This window comes from Gavialis gangeticus, unplaced genomic scaffold (genome assembly GCF_001723915.1).
Source record: "Gavialis gangeticus isolate Ggan-Ray unplaced genomic scaffold, GavGan_comp1, whole genome shotgun sequence".
NCBI classification, from domain to species: Eukaryota; Metazoa; Chordata; order Crocodylia; family Gavialidae; genus Gavialis; species Gavialis gangeticus.
The window spans coordinates 55916389-55932996 of record NW_017728994.1 but is presented as its reverse complement, the minus strand read 5'-3'; the positions used below and the strand labels follow the sequence as shown (position 1 = coordinate 55932996).

At 40.5% G+C, this 16608-nt stretch overlaps 1 protein-coding gene across 2 annotated transcripts in view; it reads left to right on the top strand.

Annotated features, from left to right (window-relative positions):
* NRAP (nebulin related anchoring protein) overlaps nucleotides 1-16608 on the top strand; it is a 65813-nt gene that overhangs the window by 37717 nt on the left and 11488 nt on the right. For both annotated transcript variants that reach the window (XM_019502834.1, XM_019502833.1), the window contains 13 exons: nucleotides 13-117; nucleotides 506-613; nucleotides 1439-1750; nucleotides 4382-4486; nucleotides 6910-7008; nucleotides 9076-9180; nucleotides 9583-9690; nucleotides 10639-10752; nucleotides 11976-12173; nucleotides 13091-13195; nucleotides 14082-14180; nucleotides 14946-15050; nucleotides 15350-15457. In XM_019502834.1, the coding sequence (XP_019358379.1) occupies nucleotides 13-117; nucleotides 506-613; nucleotides 1439-1750; nucleotides 4382-4486; nucleotides 6910-7008; nucleotides 9076-9180; nucleotides 9583-9690; nucleotides 10639-10752; nucleotides 11976-12173; nucleotides 13091-13195; nucleotides 14082-14180; nucleotides 14946-15050; nucleotides 15350-15457 (1671 nt within the window). The remainder of the gene's footprint in view (nucleotides 1-12; nucleotides 118-505; nucleotides 614-1438; nucleotides 1751-4381; nucleotides 4487-6909; nucleotides 7009-9075; nucleotides 9181-9582; nucleotides 9691-10638; nucleotides 10753-11975; nucleotides 12174-13090; nucleotides 13196-14081; nucleotides 14181-14945; nucleotides 15051-15349; nucleotides 15458-16608) is intronic.

Sequence of the window (16608 nt, the reverse complement as noted above, 5' to 3'; positions counted from 1 at the left end):
TTCTGTGGACAGGTAGCCTACAGATCAGGGAAAGAGCAGTACCTCCATCATTACACCATCAGCAAAGATGAACCTCTCTTCATACAAGCCAGGACAAATGCTGCAAATATTAGTCAGGTACTGTACTGGTAGGGCTAAGCCATGTCGCTTCATCCTTTGTTGTTTATAGTTAAGATGAGTGATATTTCACAAAGCTGATATGGATGTTTAAATGCAACAACTCCAGAACCAGATTGTTCACTTTTGCTGAACTGCCGAGACATCTGACTGTTCATCTACGGAGTTGTCCTTTTTAGGTCCCAATCCATGCTTGACTTGGCTTAAGTGAGTCATCCCACCATTATATGAGTAATTCCATGGAAATGAATTTGGTACTTTGTAGGATAAGTTACTACCAGTTGGTGGTAGGGTATCAGCATCTTGCTTGAAATTTCTAAAGGCTACTATAAAGAGGATAACACAAGTTAATAATCATAACATGGTCACATTATTATCATCATTCTAGAACCTGTACAAGAGTAGCTGGGAGAAACAGAAGGAGAAAGGATTTGAACTTCATCTTGATGCATTGTCTTTCTTGACAGCTAAAGCAAAGAGGGATCTGGCAAGTGATGTGAGTATGAATTGCAAGAGCTGGGAGAGGTAGTATACCATGTCCATATCATGGTGCTAAGGGGTCCTTTCCAGTGGCTCTCATTTTGCCCATCTCCCTCAGTGCTTCAAGTCACCTTTGTTCCTCTTTCAGTCAAGGACAATGGGAAGGTTCTGTAAATGAAAGGTATTCAATAACTGGCCAAAAGAAAACTTATGACCAAAGACTGACCATGCAGCTGCTTCCCCATCTGCAACTCTTCTGCACATGCGGGTGAATGTTCAAAATTGGAAACTGAAAACCTCCCTTATAACACTGCAGAATAATACATTTAAGTCATTGGTCTGGCCCACCAGCCAGAAAATTCCTGAAAGAACTTTCTGACATAGAAAAAGTCCTCAGAATATATTGGTTTTCTTAGAAATAAAGGTAATTTGGGCTGAGTTTTTCATCTTTTTGATGACATGTAATATTGAGAAAGGTTTCTTTTTTATATAAGCCTAAGGGTTTCCAAGCTACTCTAATTCCCTTTTGCAAACAGACATTTTGATTGCTTGCACTGAAGATTCAGAATGCTTTAGAGACTAGATCTTATTCTCTTTTCTCTCCTGCATTAATGTAAGATCAAGTGCACCTCTGGGAAGAGATCAATTTACAAATGAGAGTCTTATTTCTGCAGTATTTTACCAAATAAAAAAAATCCAAATACATTTTGAGGGATCCTGGAAAAGGACAGCGACTGGAAAAACCTTGTTTGTTTTATTTTACCATTTTTTGTTGTAAATGACTACAACCTATCTGCCTCTCTTTGTACCTATGGTCCATTTTTTTTTAAATTCTTCACAGATAAAGTATAAGGAAAGTTATGAGAAGGACAAGGGTAAGTTGATTGGAGTGAAAGGTGTAAAGGAAGACTCACAGATGGCTCATTCCCTACAAATGTCCAAGTTACAGAGCGACCTGGAGTACAGAAAGGCATTTGAGGACGTAAAGACTCAGTATCACATCTCCATGGATATGGTCAATCTTGTGCATGCCAGAAAGGCTCAGGATTTGGCCACAGACAGAGGATATAAGACAATGCTGCATCATTACACTGCCTTGCCTACTGACATGAAGGTGGAATGGGCTAAAAGGGCCTATGGCTTGCAAAGTGATGTAAGTTTACAAGCTCATGTTTTTTAGCCCTTTTGCATGGTTGAGAATTTTTCTAGGTGAGGATTCACTAAGTTATGGATTTATTCAGTTAGGACCAGAAAACATTCCAGTTTATGTTCACTAAAGCCAGGATTCAAACTAGGTTCCTACATGTCTATAATTAGGTGGGGCAACACTGAAATAATAGTCTCCTTGCTTTAGTGGACAAATCAGTTTAACTGCCTTAGGTACCTAGGACCTGCAGAGTCAGTACAGGGATTTCAAAGTGCCTTAAAAAGGTTCAGGTTTAGGCACCCAGGTTCTCTACACAGAGCACAGGGAGTGGTAGACACCTCCAAAGGGTAATTCAGAAAGTCTGGAGACAACGGGAGCTAGCCAGTAGGAACTACTAAATACGGGTATGCTTGCACTTCTGCCCCTCTCAGGACGCTAGGCACCTGACACGTGGTTTCCATTACACATCGCCATTCACGCACTGCCAAATGGTTTCTGAAGGCTGGGACCTTCGAAAGAAAATCATGACCACCTTTTGCCCAGTAACTTAATAGTTAGAGGGAATTTGAACCCAAATCTCCCAGGAGAGTGCCCTGGCCAACAAGCTGCAGAATAGAGCAGGTGAAGTCATGCCTCTTATCTGCTGTTGACGGGGCAGCTACGAGTGAAAGAGAGCTGCAGGCAGGAGAGCAAGGAGAAGGAAGTCTGCCTTTGTAGCCTTGCAGTGGATGCCTTTCTCCTGGGAGAGAGGAGTCCTGTGATCCAGACCCTGTGGCCAGGATTATTATTATTTTTTAAAATCAATACCTGTCTAATGTAAAATGTGTTAGCAGTGCTAGGCGCAAGCAAGGAGAAGCCTGCCTCTGTGTCCCAGTGGTTACAGCAGTCCCTTGGCAGAGTCCTAATTTCTAGTTTCTGTGCCAGGGTAATGTCTGTGTTTAACCAATGCCTGTCCTCTGAAATGCATGAACAACTTTGGAAGCAGGGCAGTGCAATAATCACTAGGCTACGGAGAGATGGAGAGTGACCTTACCCAGGCTATTCAATTGCCTTGTAGTGAGGGTCTTCCCTTGGGAAATGGGAGATGTGGGTTGAAATCCCATCAAGATGAAGAGGGCTTAGATCCCAGATCTCACATGTCCTAGGTGAGTGGTAACTGTTAGGTCAGGGGTGGGCAAAATGCAGCCCATGGGCCGGATGTGGCCTGCTAAGCCATTCCATTCAGCCCGCGGGGCCCCTAAAATATTTAGAAAATTAATATTTATCTGTCCCTGGCTGCCTGTCATGTGGCCCTCGATGGCTTGCCAAAACTCAGTAAGCGGCCCTCCGCCCAAAATATTTGCCCGCCCCTGTGCTAAGTTCTTGGGAAAAAGGTGCACTTCATTGCAACCACACTAGAGCATAGGGAGGAGTCAGTTGCTCTGAAACCAGTGCGTACCACCATGTGCACAGACACCCCAGCACAATCATATAGGAACTTTATGGTCCATAGTGGAGGTGCCAATTAAATGTGATGGCTGCTGATACAGGGCCAATTTGAATGGTTTTTTTGGAATTCAAATAGCTAAACTGCCTAAATGTCACATAAAAAATGTCTAAATCCTGGCCTAAATCTCTGTAGTTTATAAGTACTCGCTAATTAGAGAGACAGGAACTATGTATTTGTACAGCTGAGTTGTAGTTAAAAAATAAGTCTTGCCATAATTGTTTTGCTTTAGTGTAGCATCTTTAAACACCATTCATAAAGTCTACTGCAGACACTAAGTAACCTCCTCACCTATGCAAGAGGTTTATTTTTCACCTTTGGCAAAAGCATGGTGTGAGGTACAGAGAAGTCAAGTAATTTACCCAAAGTGGTGATGAAATTGAGTACCAAACTCAACAATCGGTAGTCTAAGTGCTCTGGCTTAACTATTAAAGATGGTCTGTGTTTTCTGTAAGCCAGATTTGCCTCTTTAAGGACTTAGGCTGTGATTTTCAAAGGAGTCTAAGGAAGTTAGGTGTCCAAGTCCTATTCAAAATCAGTGGGAGTTTGGTGTCTAACCCTCTCGGTCTCTCTTGGAAATCTCAGTTACCTTTAAAAAATCAATTTATTTATTTTTATTTTATTTTTGCGGTTTATTGGGGGGGGGAGATTGCATTCCTACTGTTGTTGCTGAGCAGAAAATGTAGGGACAGGTGTTCAGGTAAGTACCCTTCACCACTAGCAATGTTGGCCAAAAGCAGCCGAGACTGTTGCGACACAAAGTATTAAGTGCGGGTGAACTGCTCTAATGTGATTCTGTCACAACTCCTCATTGTCCTGCAAGATCCTTTGAAACAAGGCCCTTCTGGCAAGCCTCTGTACATAAGAAAGCAAATCTCTCTGTGCTCAGGGTAAGAATTAAAGATGACAGTATTGGACTGGGCCAGTCTTTTTAAAAGATCACCTTGCAAAGCACGCCCTAGAACTGTTAGTAGGTGGTGATATGGCCATCTCTCTAATTTTTTTTGCCTCAACTGCAACTGTGTAGAAGCGAATAAAACAAAAGCAGGCACTAATTTGACTCGGTTGGTGTTCCTGAGATGTCTGAATCCTTTAATGGCACTTTAAATGTATGAGCACCAACAATGGGGCATTTTTTTTTTCTTTGTCAGAACCGATACAGAGCAGATTTGAACTGGATGAAAGGAGCTGGATGGATAGCCACTGGGTCATTAAATGTGGAGCAGGCTAAGAAGGCAGGAGAACTCATTAGTGAGGTGAGATTTCATGACAGCATGTAACAGAACTTGCTGCATAATGCGTGCAAAATGTCTGTATAAAATTAAAATAATTTCCACTCAAAGGGGAAAGAAAAAGGCATACCACATGAAAGCCCTCCAAACTAGGAATAGGACTGGTAATTAGAGGGAAGCCAGATACCAAACACACACCAGTAGGAGTCCATATAGCCTTTGCAAAAACAAAGTAGGTGACAAATGATATTATGAATAATAATGGCAATCAAACAGTGCTCAATTGCTACCCACTAGCCTACCTTTTTAATGAAGCAGAACAGGAGAGATGATGAAAAGATGCAGTGATTGCACCCAGAACCTCCTTTTGTAACATATACAAGTTCTTTCTTGCTCTCTTTTTCTCACATATTCACAGCAGACATTGAAATTCATGCGGATCTCTCTCGATCTGTATCCATCTGTCTTATCAGTTCTTATCCTTATTCTCCCCATGACCCCACATTCACCCACTTGAAAAGTGTGCTTTTCCAAAATCCTTTGTGCCAGTTCTTGCAGCCCTTCAAAGGAGTCACTGGCACAATCAGTTCAAGGGCTTGTGGTGTGTCATTTTTTTTCAAGGGGAGTCCTGTTGGCCAGATCAACTTCAGTAGCAAAATAAAGACTTATGACCCTGTGGATGACCATTGGTGATGCGTAGAGGGGGAACCGTCCACAAACACACTGAAAATAATGAAGAACCACATGGTTTATCTCTTCAGCAGAGCTGCAGTTATTCTTTAGCATGGGGCTATGGGCCGTATTGACATTTTCCTATATAAGCTTCTGTAGTGAGAAAATATATTTCTAGAGACTGAGCCAGATCCTCCTCTGGTAGCTTCACTGAAGCCAGTAGAACAATGCCAGTCTGAATCTGGACCACAATTATTATATGATGCAAAAGTTCACAAAAATAATTACTCTCCATTGGCATTAGTTAGGCATCATCAGTGGCAAAGAAACCAAGGGCTCACTTGGCTGTGAAGGCTGAGTCTTTTGCATTGGTTCCCCTAGATGAGGCTGGACCTAGGTTTGTCTCACAATCCTTGCTTTCCTTCTGTGTTGCAACAGTAATGCAAGCAATAGCAAGTGGTGCAACTTCAGACTCCAAAGCTGTTATATATATTTTTTATATTATTTATAAATAATCTATATTTATTTTCACAATTATATGGATACATCTTGTCATATCATTTAAGCAGCTTTAGGAGAACCATCTCAAACATTTGATAAAGCAGGATCCTAGTTGTTTATTTCTGCAGAGCTCTTCTTCATTCCCGGACAAATTCTTATAGGTATTAAGCCGCCTGCCTCTCCAGGTAAAGTCAATGGGAATTACAAGTTGCTCATTGGCTAAGAGTTACTTTGAAACCTAAAAACTGTGATGAGGGGTGTAACAATTTAAAAGTAATTATGTACTTCATAGCCTTGTCAACTTTTAAATCCAAAGGATCTTAAAGATCACACTTGAACCTTGACAAGGGAAGTATTTAGTTTTTGTTGATCATGATTTAACTGAAAGTAGGTTTGCAGGGCTTTAGGCTTGGATGCTGAAATATAAAGTTTCCAAAACTGCCATAACCATCCCAATATATATTGACTTGAGAACTTACCTTAGGTGTCAGCTTCCTACTATGCCACCATTATTTGCATTATTTATATTTCAAGGTCACTCAGTGCCTATACATGAGCATGGAAGCTGCTTTGAAACGCTGTAATTACAGTGCGTTGGTGCAGACTTGATTAATCGAATCTGCTGGAGCATGGTAATTAATTGCCGCACTCCAGGCAGCCGTCGCGTCTTGTGTATCAATGTCTCCATGCTTCAAAATGGATATGAGGGCACTTTATTTAAAGCTCATTTGATGAGCTCATTGATGTACGTCCCTTCAAATAAACAGAATTAAAATTAGTTCATATAAAATCAGCAAACTGTAAGCATATATTGGTGACCATGGAGCCATAAACATTTTGCCATGTTAGGGGGAAATACAAAACTTCAAACAATAAGTTACCCAGTGCCATTATTAGTGCAGTACAATTGGACATCGGTTTTTGCTTAAAGGAACTATGAATAAAAAATGCAATCAGTTGTTCTGTATTTGAAGCCATTTGCAAAAAGGCTTTCAAAGCCCAGGTCCCAAAGTATTTTAGGAGGTATAATCTGATCTTGCAATGTTTTCTTTATGTTTAGGAAGAAATAATTTAATATTAATCAGCAAAAGGTTATTGTTAAATTGAAACAAATATTAATCTGAAAGTACCTGGGACATAAAGATGAGGAAAGAGGAATGATAATTATGTTCACAAATTCACTCTAATCTTGAGCAACCTATGATTTTTCTCTTTCAAATAGCATGAAAGAGCAGCACAAAATTCACAGCTTTGATCTTTTTTCTGCTCAACAGAAGAAGTACCGTCAGCATCCATATGCTTTGAAGTTTACCAGTATTAAAGACACTCCTGAGATGATCCAGGCTAGAATTAGTTATAACCAGGCTGTGGATGTAAGTTATAATGTATATACATTATGATTATAAGAGTGGTATCCTCTTTGAACGCCCTGATTGAAGAACTGGCTTTCTCTTTCTAAGATTATTCTTGGGAACTGTGAAACTCCAAAGTTATAGTGAGGTGCACCTTACAAAGCGCATGTTTTTTTCTTAGACTGGAAAGCTTGCCCCTTACACAGGTCAGTGCAAGGTCCACGGGGCAGTCTACACAAAAATATTTTGCTGGAGTATGATTTCAGAGGGGAGCTGACCTGCTTGCTTTACTGAGAGCTTTTTGACCTTTTGAAATCCAGTAAGAAAGAAACAATTTGGTTTCTTTATCATTTTCAAACCAAGATGTTCTAAATTACATTTTTTTTTTTGCTGGGGCTTTAGATAAAGAGTAAGGAGTGGCATGGCAAGGAAGAAAAAAAAATTAATAATTTCAAGCTGTCATCCTGTTGAGAGAGAAATCCAGGCGGGGGAACCTAAAAGGGAAAAATTGAAGCTGTTTGGTCTTTAAACCTGTTTATTTTTAAATAGCAGGACTATTTCAAATTGTTGTAGACTTAACTGAGATAATGTGGAAATGAGCACTAAGCAAAAGTCACTCAACAAAGACAAGTTCCAACCAAGAGATGTTTTATTGATGAGGCAAAACACTTGTGAACATAGGTATTTTTTTAAATAAAGAAGATAGCAGATCTTTGTGTAAAACAAATGCAGCTGTGATATTATAGTACTTATGCCTTTGGTAGAGCTAATAAGAGTCAAAGGGCCTACAACTAAAGCAGGTAAATGTGAATCAGTTTGCTCTACTGAGAAATATCAGCTCCGTCTCACAGATCCTCCATGTGTGGAGCTCAGACGGGCTTTCTGCTCATAAAGCACCTACAAATTGTTCCCCTCCACAACCAAGAAGCAGCACTTGAGAAGCAGAGAGGTTATTTCCAGTCTAGGGGGTATAGTCCTTGCAAACACCAGAACATGCCCTAGGGAAGGTGTGGATGTTGGGAGAGGAGATGAAGACCTCTTGCTTACAAAAGTTGACGTATACTAGTTTCCCCAGTAGGTAACACTGTAAAGCCAAATGCCAGGGCAAGTTGAGAGGTAGTGGGGTCACCCCAGCCCCAGGCCCAGCCTAGCCATGCAGCAGGGGTTGGAGCCTAGCCATGTAGCCACCACCACAACTGCACGGTTGAGCCAGGCCAGAGCCACACCTGATGGTAAGCGGAGGGAGGTGGATGGGGAAAAGGGAACTAGAGGCTGCAAAGGGCAGGTGGGGGCAGGAGGCAGTGGCTTCTCTGGATTTAACTCTGGCCCCAAGTCTGGGTCGGGGTCAGGATTGGGGCCAGAGCCAGATCCAGAGCCAGAGCTGCAGCAGCTGCCTGGTCGCCTCCCCTTTCCCCACTCCTTCCTGCACTCAAATCCAAGACAAGGGGCTTTCCCCCCCTTCTGTTGAGGGAGGGTAACATCATCTGAGATTTGAGTAAATGCAGCATCTGTACTGGTGTCATGCATGGCAGCAAATATAGTGTTATGCTCCTGAATTTCTTGTTTAACGGTTCATAGGACTGTATTCTTTTGCTCTGGTGGATAATGTGGGAGCACTGCAAGGTAATGTTGTAGCAGTGTCTCCACATGGTTTTACTGAGAATTGACAATCCAAGATGAAGTCCAAGGAGCTTCAATTCCCACTGAGTTCAATGAGAATTTGTAGGTGGGTCAGCACCTCAGATAATCTAGTCTCTCACGGGTACACATCTTTAATAAAATGGCTGTTAGTTATTAGCTTTCTCTTTATTTGCATGTAATGAAAGATTTATCAAATGCCCCTGGAGAATTGTAGGGTCTCACTGTCCTTCGTTTTGTATCCATATCACTTCTCTGGAGTTTCTTCTAATTTGAAAGGAGTATTGGGCTCCAAGATTTTCCAAAGTGTCTGGATTAATGTGCTTTCCAGTATTATTGCTGCTACTTCTCTGTGTGCTTTCTTTTTGATAAATGCACACTTTGGTGCTTTTGGCTGAACTGGTGATTGGATGTGTACTCAGTATTCAGAGATTCTTCTGCTTTTTCCAGAGACTATACAAAGAGCATGGAGAGAGCATAAAACATCATTATACACCTACAGTAGATCTTCCTGAAGTCCTTCAAGCTAAATTAAATGCTATGAATATCAGTGAGGTAAGAATGTCAAAATTCAGCCCTTAACATTTTGGTGGAAAGTGAAAAAATTAAGCGAGTTCTTTGCCAATTATACAAAACTATACATCATGGGAAATTCCCTTCCTGTCCTCCCCATATGATCATTTAGGGCTTCAAAATAAAGTAGTGAATCAAACCTGAAGAAGTGAGACCCCCTAGAAAGATCAAGAATGAACTACCAAGGAAATCATGAATGCCTCTGTTACTAAGACTTGTGTTCTGGTTTATATTTGTGTTGTACTGGTAGCTTTACTTCAGTGAGGCCCATCTGCTGGAATAAAAAGAAGCAAATACAATAATGCTTCTCTAATAACAACAAAGATGCAACAGTAATTTTCAGAGCAGTAAATTCATTTTGATTTGTTCAATATTTCCAAACAGATTCACTACAAGGAATCTTGGAGCAAGATGAAAGATGGTGGATATAAATTGAAATTGGATGCCATTCCTTTCCAGGCAGCAAAAGCTTCAAGTGAAATCATAAGTGATGTAAGTGAATTTTCTACTAATATTTTCCAGTAGAAAGTACTAGTACTTAAGCCTGTTTTGGCTATGCCGAGTGAGTGCTTAGGGAAATGGTATGTCCATCTGGCACTATGGCTGAGAAGGATCCGTTCGACCTTTGACGGTGCTTTTGAGACTGCAGACCCAAGAGGTTGTATCGGTGACTGCGTGTTTAATGTGACAAAAACTCACAAGAAGCTATACTGATATAACCAGCTCAGTATAGGCTATTGAAGAGTCAAATCAGATAGCTAATGACTTAGTCATGTTCTATCTAGGTCAGATATGAAGCAGAACTCTCTAGTTAATAGGTTTCAGAATTCAACATTAATCTTTTGAATAACTTGGTACCTTGAAGCTGAATTTTTCAGGAAAAAATAGGTATAGCAGACTTCATTGGTATAAGAGACAGTAGCAGCGTAAAGTTTTAAATAGAAATACAGTAGGAACGAACATCAATCCAACAACCAAGATAAAGCCTCATAATATAAGAGCTTGCAATAAGATTAAGTCTTCTTCGCAGCTTTCTGCATTTTTATATCCTTTTGTAGCTTCTTCTAAATTGGTTAAAATACCTAAAATACCTAGGCACTGATAAGGAGCTCTTAGCATGCTTAAAGACTTATTACTTTTCCATCTCTTAACACTTGGCATGGCATAATACATCTTAGCAAGTGAAATCAGAATTCATCATCCAAAGATAGCCTTCTGTTGCATAAGGAAGACCCTTGTCTGCCTGTGTCCTTAGACCAACACAGCTACAACCTGCACCCCTGAAAAAGAACAAACTTTTGGAGCATGTCAACATTTTTTTTCTTTCCTATCATTCATACAATTATTATTATTTTTTTCAAAAAAAGACAATCTTGACTGGTACTTACCTCTCTTTTTTACCTGTCCTTTATCACATGTCTGTTATTTTTCCCTTTCCAGTACAAGTACAAGGAGGCATTTGAGAAAATGAAGGGGCAGATGTTTGGCTCGCGTGGCTTGGAAGGTGATCTTAACATTGCCCACTCAGTGCATGCCGCTTTGCTACAAAGCGACGTAAGTACAGGGAAATGGCAATGCCTGTCTAATAACGACACATCAGCATAGACAGTGGGTGTTACTCTGGATAGGTTTCTTGGCATGATACCTTGATACCCAAAGCTTGCTTTGCATTGGGCCACTCCAATAATTACATAATGATTATTCTTTTTTATTAAATACAGTACCAGTCCTTAGAGTAAAACAGCTCTATGCTGTATTTTTGCTCAAGCTTCCAATTCTGACAACGATTTCAAGGTATTCTGTGGCTATATAACTAAAGGGCAATTACAAAATGATTACAAATAATTACCAGCTGTTTTCCACTTCCTATTCTTCCCAAAAGCTGTATGTCAAATGCACTTACACGGTTTTATGCTGTTTATTAGTCATACAAGCAGGTACCGAATATTGATGCCAGGTACAGCATACTGACTTCCTGAAGGATGCTGTGCATCAGCAAAACGTTTCCCTAATTTTAAGCACGTGAATAATCCCACTGAAGTTCACAAGACCATTTCGACGGTTATACGTACGTGGGGAGAAACCTAATTCTACACCTAGTGTTTTTCCTCATTTGTTGTAAAGCCCACTATTGCTATTAGTTGTAATGACCTAGGAACTTAAATACTCAGTTTCTAGTAAATGACAGTGATAATTTACTAGAATAACTGGCTCTGCCACCTGTTAAATAGCTTTAAAACATTTTGATATGTTTAAAGTGGATGTGTATCTGAACCTCTCAAATCAGCATAAATAATAGGAAACTTCAGGCATACAAACTTTGAAGGATCCTAGCACTTCAGCTACATTTTCATGGCCAGAACCAATTAGTGTAAAGAGAAGGATGGAAATAAACTTAACGCAGTTGTTGGCCTTTACCATTTTTTAAAACTTCAAAGGTATTTTGGGTGAAGATCTGACTTGCTTTTCATTTTCCCCCAAATGGTTCAAACGTTGCCATTTGGTTTTTATTATCGTGTGACGGTTCCAAGGTTTCTGTGGAGGCTTGTAAAATTACTACAAATCATATTTGTGAAAATATAATTAACTAAGAGTTCAACTGTGTGATTTCTAGGTTTGCATATAAATGAATTGCTTAGCCGTAATTGTATTCAGCTTTAACTGGAATATAAAGACAGGTGAAATCTCAGTTGTTTAAATAGTTCTCTGTGAGCAACACTTGAATTTTAAACTGTCCAGGAGCCTATAAAGTAAACTGGTCTTTTTTGCTTTACTAGGTAAAATACAGGCAAGGTTCTGAGCATAGAAAAGCCCAGTTCCATCTGCCACTGGATATGATAAACTTAGTCCATGCCAGGAAAGCCCAATCTTTGGTCAGTGATCTGGAATACAGACAGCTGCTTCACCAGTACACTTCCCTGACTGATGATTTGAGATTACAGTGTGCCAAGAAAGCATCTAAACTACAGAGTGAGGTACTGCATTCAGCCCGGTGTCACTGCCACCTGACACAGGCTACTTTTATTCTGTACTATTATAGCTATGCATATCTATTTGAACAGCACCTGTAAGATAAATAATGACTGCTTCCCCTTGATTACACCGAATGAGGAAACATCTGTCTTATAAGGGTGATTGTACAGTGTATATTTACACCTTATATTACTTCTCGTTACAGTTTTGTTTGATAACTGGGCAGCACGGGTGTTACAAGTGGGAAGCAGTCTACCAGCAGGTGTTTAGACTCTGTTGACTGTACAGACTTTTGCTGCAGGATTTGCTATGCATGCAAAAGCTATCAGTTCATATCTTGGAAGAAGCCTGTATCCAGTTTTTTAAAATGTCATTGTTAAAAAACCTGTGATCTGGAGGTCCTGCAGCTCAGAAATACCCTTGGCACTGCCTGTGCAAGCAAAAATGCTCCTGTAGGTCAGCTCAGCCCCTTGGAGAGTCTTGAGGTGTGACTGGGTGGTTTTGTGCCCTTGGTGGTGGCTGCAGGTGGGACAGCAACAGTGACCGTGGCAGCCACTGTTTCCGCGCTCCCTCCCCTCCAAGTTGGGACTTGGGGCTAGTGCCCTGTTCCCCACTGGCTTCCCCTGCATGGTTGCACTATTGATAGGATCACTTGTATTTCACTTTTTCAGGGATCTAAGCAGGGTGCAATAAGATTTCACTTAGGCACCCAAATCCACAAAGACGCCTGATAAGTGGAATAAGGCCTGGCCCACAGAGACAGTCACAATCAACTTAGTGTAAAGTACATAACGTCTCTGTAGTAGATACTACTTCTAATGGATTTATTTAAATAATCTCCTTGTGTAATTTTTTTGATGAATAATTACAGGACAGCTCAAATGCAAACTTGTAATTGCTTTTGCTTGGATTCTCAAAGAATTTATACAGGTCTGACATGAACTTTATGAGAGGAGTTGGCTGTATTACTCCAGGGGCCTTAGAAATTGAAGGGAAGAAGAAAGCTTCTGAACTCATCAGTGAGGTAACAAAAGAGGGTTTTGATTTCTCCACTACAAACAAGAGTTTGCCAGATGTCTTTCTATTAAACTGGGTTGGCAAACTGACTTACTGGATTAATGCAAGGCTTCCTCCCCTTTGTTTGATCAATCCATTCAGGCGCTCACTACAGATAAGTGAACCTGATGAAGTTCAAGGTTTTGTACACTTTGCTAAGTGTTTACACAACCCTTTTTCTCCTGCGTTTCAACCCCATGTGGTTGGCATTTTAAAGTGGTTTATTTTATGTTAGAAGCCTGCCTTTCCAGCTTAAAGGGTGCCTGGACACTGTTAGGTATACAGTAATGTCCCCTAAAAGCTAGGCTGGCACACCAGACTCCAAAGCAAATCACAAACCCTACTTGCACACTGCTTCACCTGTGTGCAAATAGCTTTGAAATGACGTAAAATGAATTTGCCCATCTCTGATGATCGGACCCTTTGGAATTGGGTCTGGCATTTGCTCGCAGTTCCCATGTAGCTTTTAAAGGCAAGTGAAACTGTAACTTTTCCTAAGAATTAACAGCAAAAGTTGCAGTCGACAGAGTCCATGTTAGGAATGTCCAGATTTCACCCATCAGTGCCAGGTTTCATAAAGGAGGAACAATCTATTTTTTGTGTTCGGAATAGGAGAACACTTTCTGAAACCATACATTGTTCCAATTTTATACCTCGTTTTCAGTAATGAACCGTGAATCCAGTAGGATCATGAGAGCAAGAGGTGAACTGGCCTAATGGTTAATAGATAATTATCCCTTTTCAAAGCATGGCTTTAAGCATGAGAAGTAACACCAAAGCATTAGGGAGACAGGTCCCTTATCTGACAAGACAACTTAGCAATTCTGTTCATTTTTCTTTGTGTGTGAACTCAGAGTAAATATCGTCAGCAGCCACATTCCTTCAAGTACACATCGGTGACAGACTCTCCTGGCCTCCTTCATGCAAAATTCAGCAATATGATTGCTAATGAGGTAGGCTCTACAAGCATGAATCAGAAAATATGCTTTTTAAAATGCAATGAGCTGAGGAAGGAGTGGGAAGGAGAGAACCTCATTCTAAGAACCATGGCATATCAAGAGGAAAGAAAGCATCACTGATATGTGCTTTTGCATGGTTAATTCGCCTTTTACTGTTCCTGGACAACAATTTCATGCCGTTCGGTCAATCAGATCTCTCCTTTACAACAGCATAAGTAGCCCCCCATTTGAAGTCCTTAAATCAGTTTTCTCTACTTGAATGCAAAGAAGGCAGATACAAGGAGGATGTACTTGTGGGGATTGATTTACATACAATCACTGCTCTAAAGACCACCTAAGGCAATAACCTCTTGGCTAACTTCTGCAAAATTCCTGGGTGCCCTGTCAAATGCCATGCACGCCGACAGAAGGGAAAATCTAGATACTTCAGAAACTGAGGCTCTCTCCTCTCCTGTATTCACAGAATTTGAGATAACTTCCCAAGGTCTTTTGATCTTCTATGAACACACTGGAGTACGGCAGCATCAATTCAGGGGACAGGATCTTGGCTTGTCCTTGATATGAAAATGTATCCAGAAGTATTCCTTGCAACCTAACAAACAAAACATCTCTCATCCCTCCCCTCACCCCCCTATGCAGTCTCAGCCATTAGTGATGTTCAGTTTTGTTTTAACCAGCCATTTAAATTGTGGTCCATTGCTGTGTTATTTAAACACTGTAGAAAGGTGTTGCAGCTATTTTCTTTCGTCTCTTTTGTAGCGCCTGTATAAAGCAGCAGGAGAGAACTGTCTGCATCACTACACGCTAACCCTCGGTCTACCTGAGTTTACCCGGGCAAGAATAAATGCAGCCAACCTCAGTGACGTAAGCATTCCCTCTTTCTTAAACATGAGCGGGTATTGTGCTGAGGACTCAATAGCCTACCAGATCTAATCCGTTTCTGTTTATTATATTTGTATATTTGATCTGAAACTTTCACATCTGCATAAATAATAGGCCGTACACAGGCAGAGCTGCTATAGATAATAATAAAAAAAATCTTTGGTTGTGAAGAATAGACTGCCTAACTCTGTCCACCAAATGAAAGAAATGTTCTTTGTTTCCTTCCTCATCTGGCATTTAAAAATGAAGCTGGACTCTTACATGCACCTTTTCCACTTCAGATAAAATACAGGGAATCTTGGCATAATCTGCGTCCTCAAGGCTACAAGCTGACAATGGAAGCAATCCCTTTCCAGGCTGCCAAGGCCTCCAGAGAAATTGCCAGTGACGTGAGTTGAATGATTCAACCTTCCATCTTGCCTAATTTCTGTTAACTTCATGTAAAACAATGTCTCAGGCAGATTTTCTGAATTAAAGTGACCCTATAACCATGTGAGACAAGAATGTGGGACAGAATATATTACTTATGAATGACATCCTTTGTGTGAATTAGAAAAAGGAGTCACAGCTAAGCGGAAACCAACTTCTGTCAAATATTGTCCGGTGGGACCCAGGCAGTGACTTAAAGTATATGCATATGGGCAAGCTGGGGAAGATTCTTCCTTCTTGCTAGGATCTGAATCTCCCACATTTCAACAAAATGACCATAACGGTATAGCCACTTGCTTTTGGCATGGTTTTCAGAGTACACACGGGTCAAAATGATGCTCTGTATACCCAGCGCCTTTGAAAACCAGGTGGCAGGTGGTCTCTGAATGAGAACTGCATGTCACAATAACTTCCCAAGAATGAATGCACATTTCCCTGTTTCTTGCAATTGTCTCTCTATCACTTGCAGCACATGCCACCATTCACCTGTCAATAGCTTTAAGTACTTTCTGCTTCTGCAATGAATTAAAAAAAAATAAGCCATAAGGAATACCCCTAATCAAACTAAAATGAAATCAAAATACTTAATATTGCATAGAATTGAGCTGCATATTTTGCTACACCCAAAACAGTGCAATTTTGAAGGCTTTAAACATGTGTTTGTGCTTGTCGAAGCAACTACATTTAGTGATTACACGGTGCTCTTAGTTGCAGCTTCAGTTCTACTCTAAAAGGGTACAACTGTATAATAACATTACATCCACTTACAGCAAGACTGAATTTGGCCCTTCATCTTCAAAGCACTGTGTAAACATTAGCTACTATAATTTAATCCCCACAACTCCCTTGTGTGGTAGCTAAGTGTTATTATCCCATTTAGCCTACCTACTAAACTCTTTAGGGCCCGGACCTTTTCTTTAAAGTTTCAAGCATGTTGTTGATACTACATAAATCATCATTATCAGTCTCACTGTCATTTCACATAGAGGATAAAAGTAAGATCATAGAGAGAGCCCTAGTTAGAGCTCTGATGAAAACTCATAAGTTTCTGGTGCTTATGCCTGCACTGTGACCGCTCTCTTTGGCTTTTCTCTCAAAATAATCTTCTATC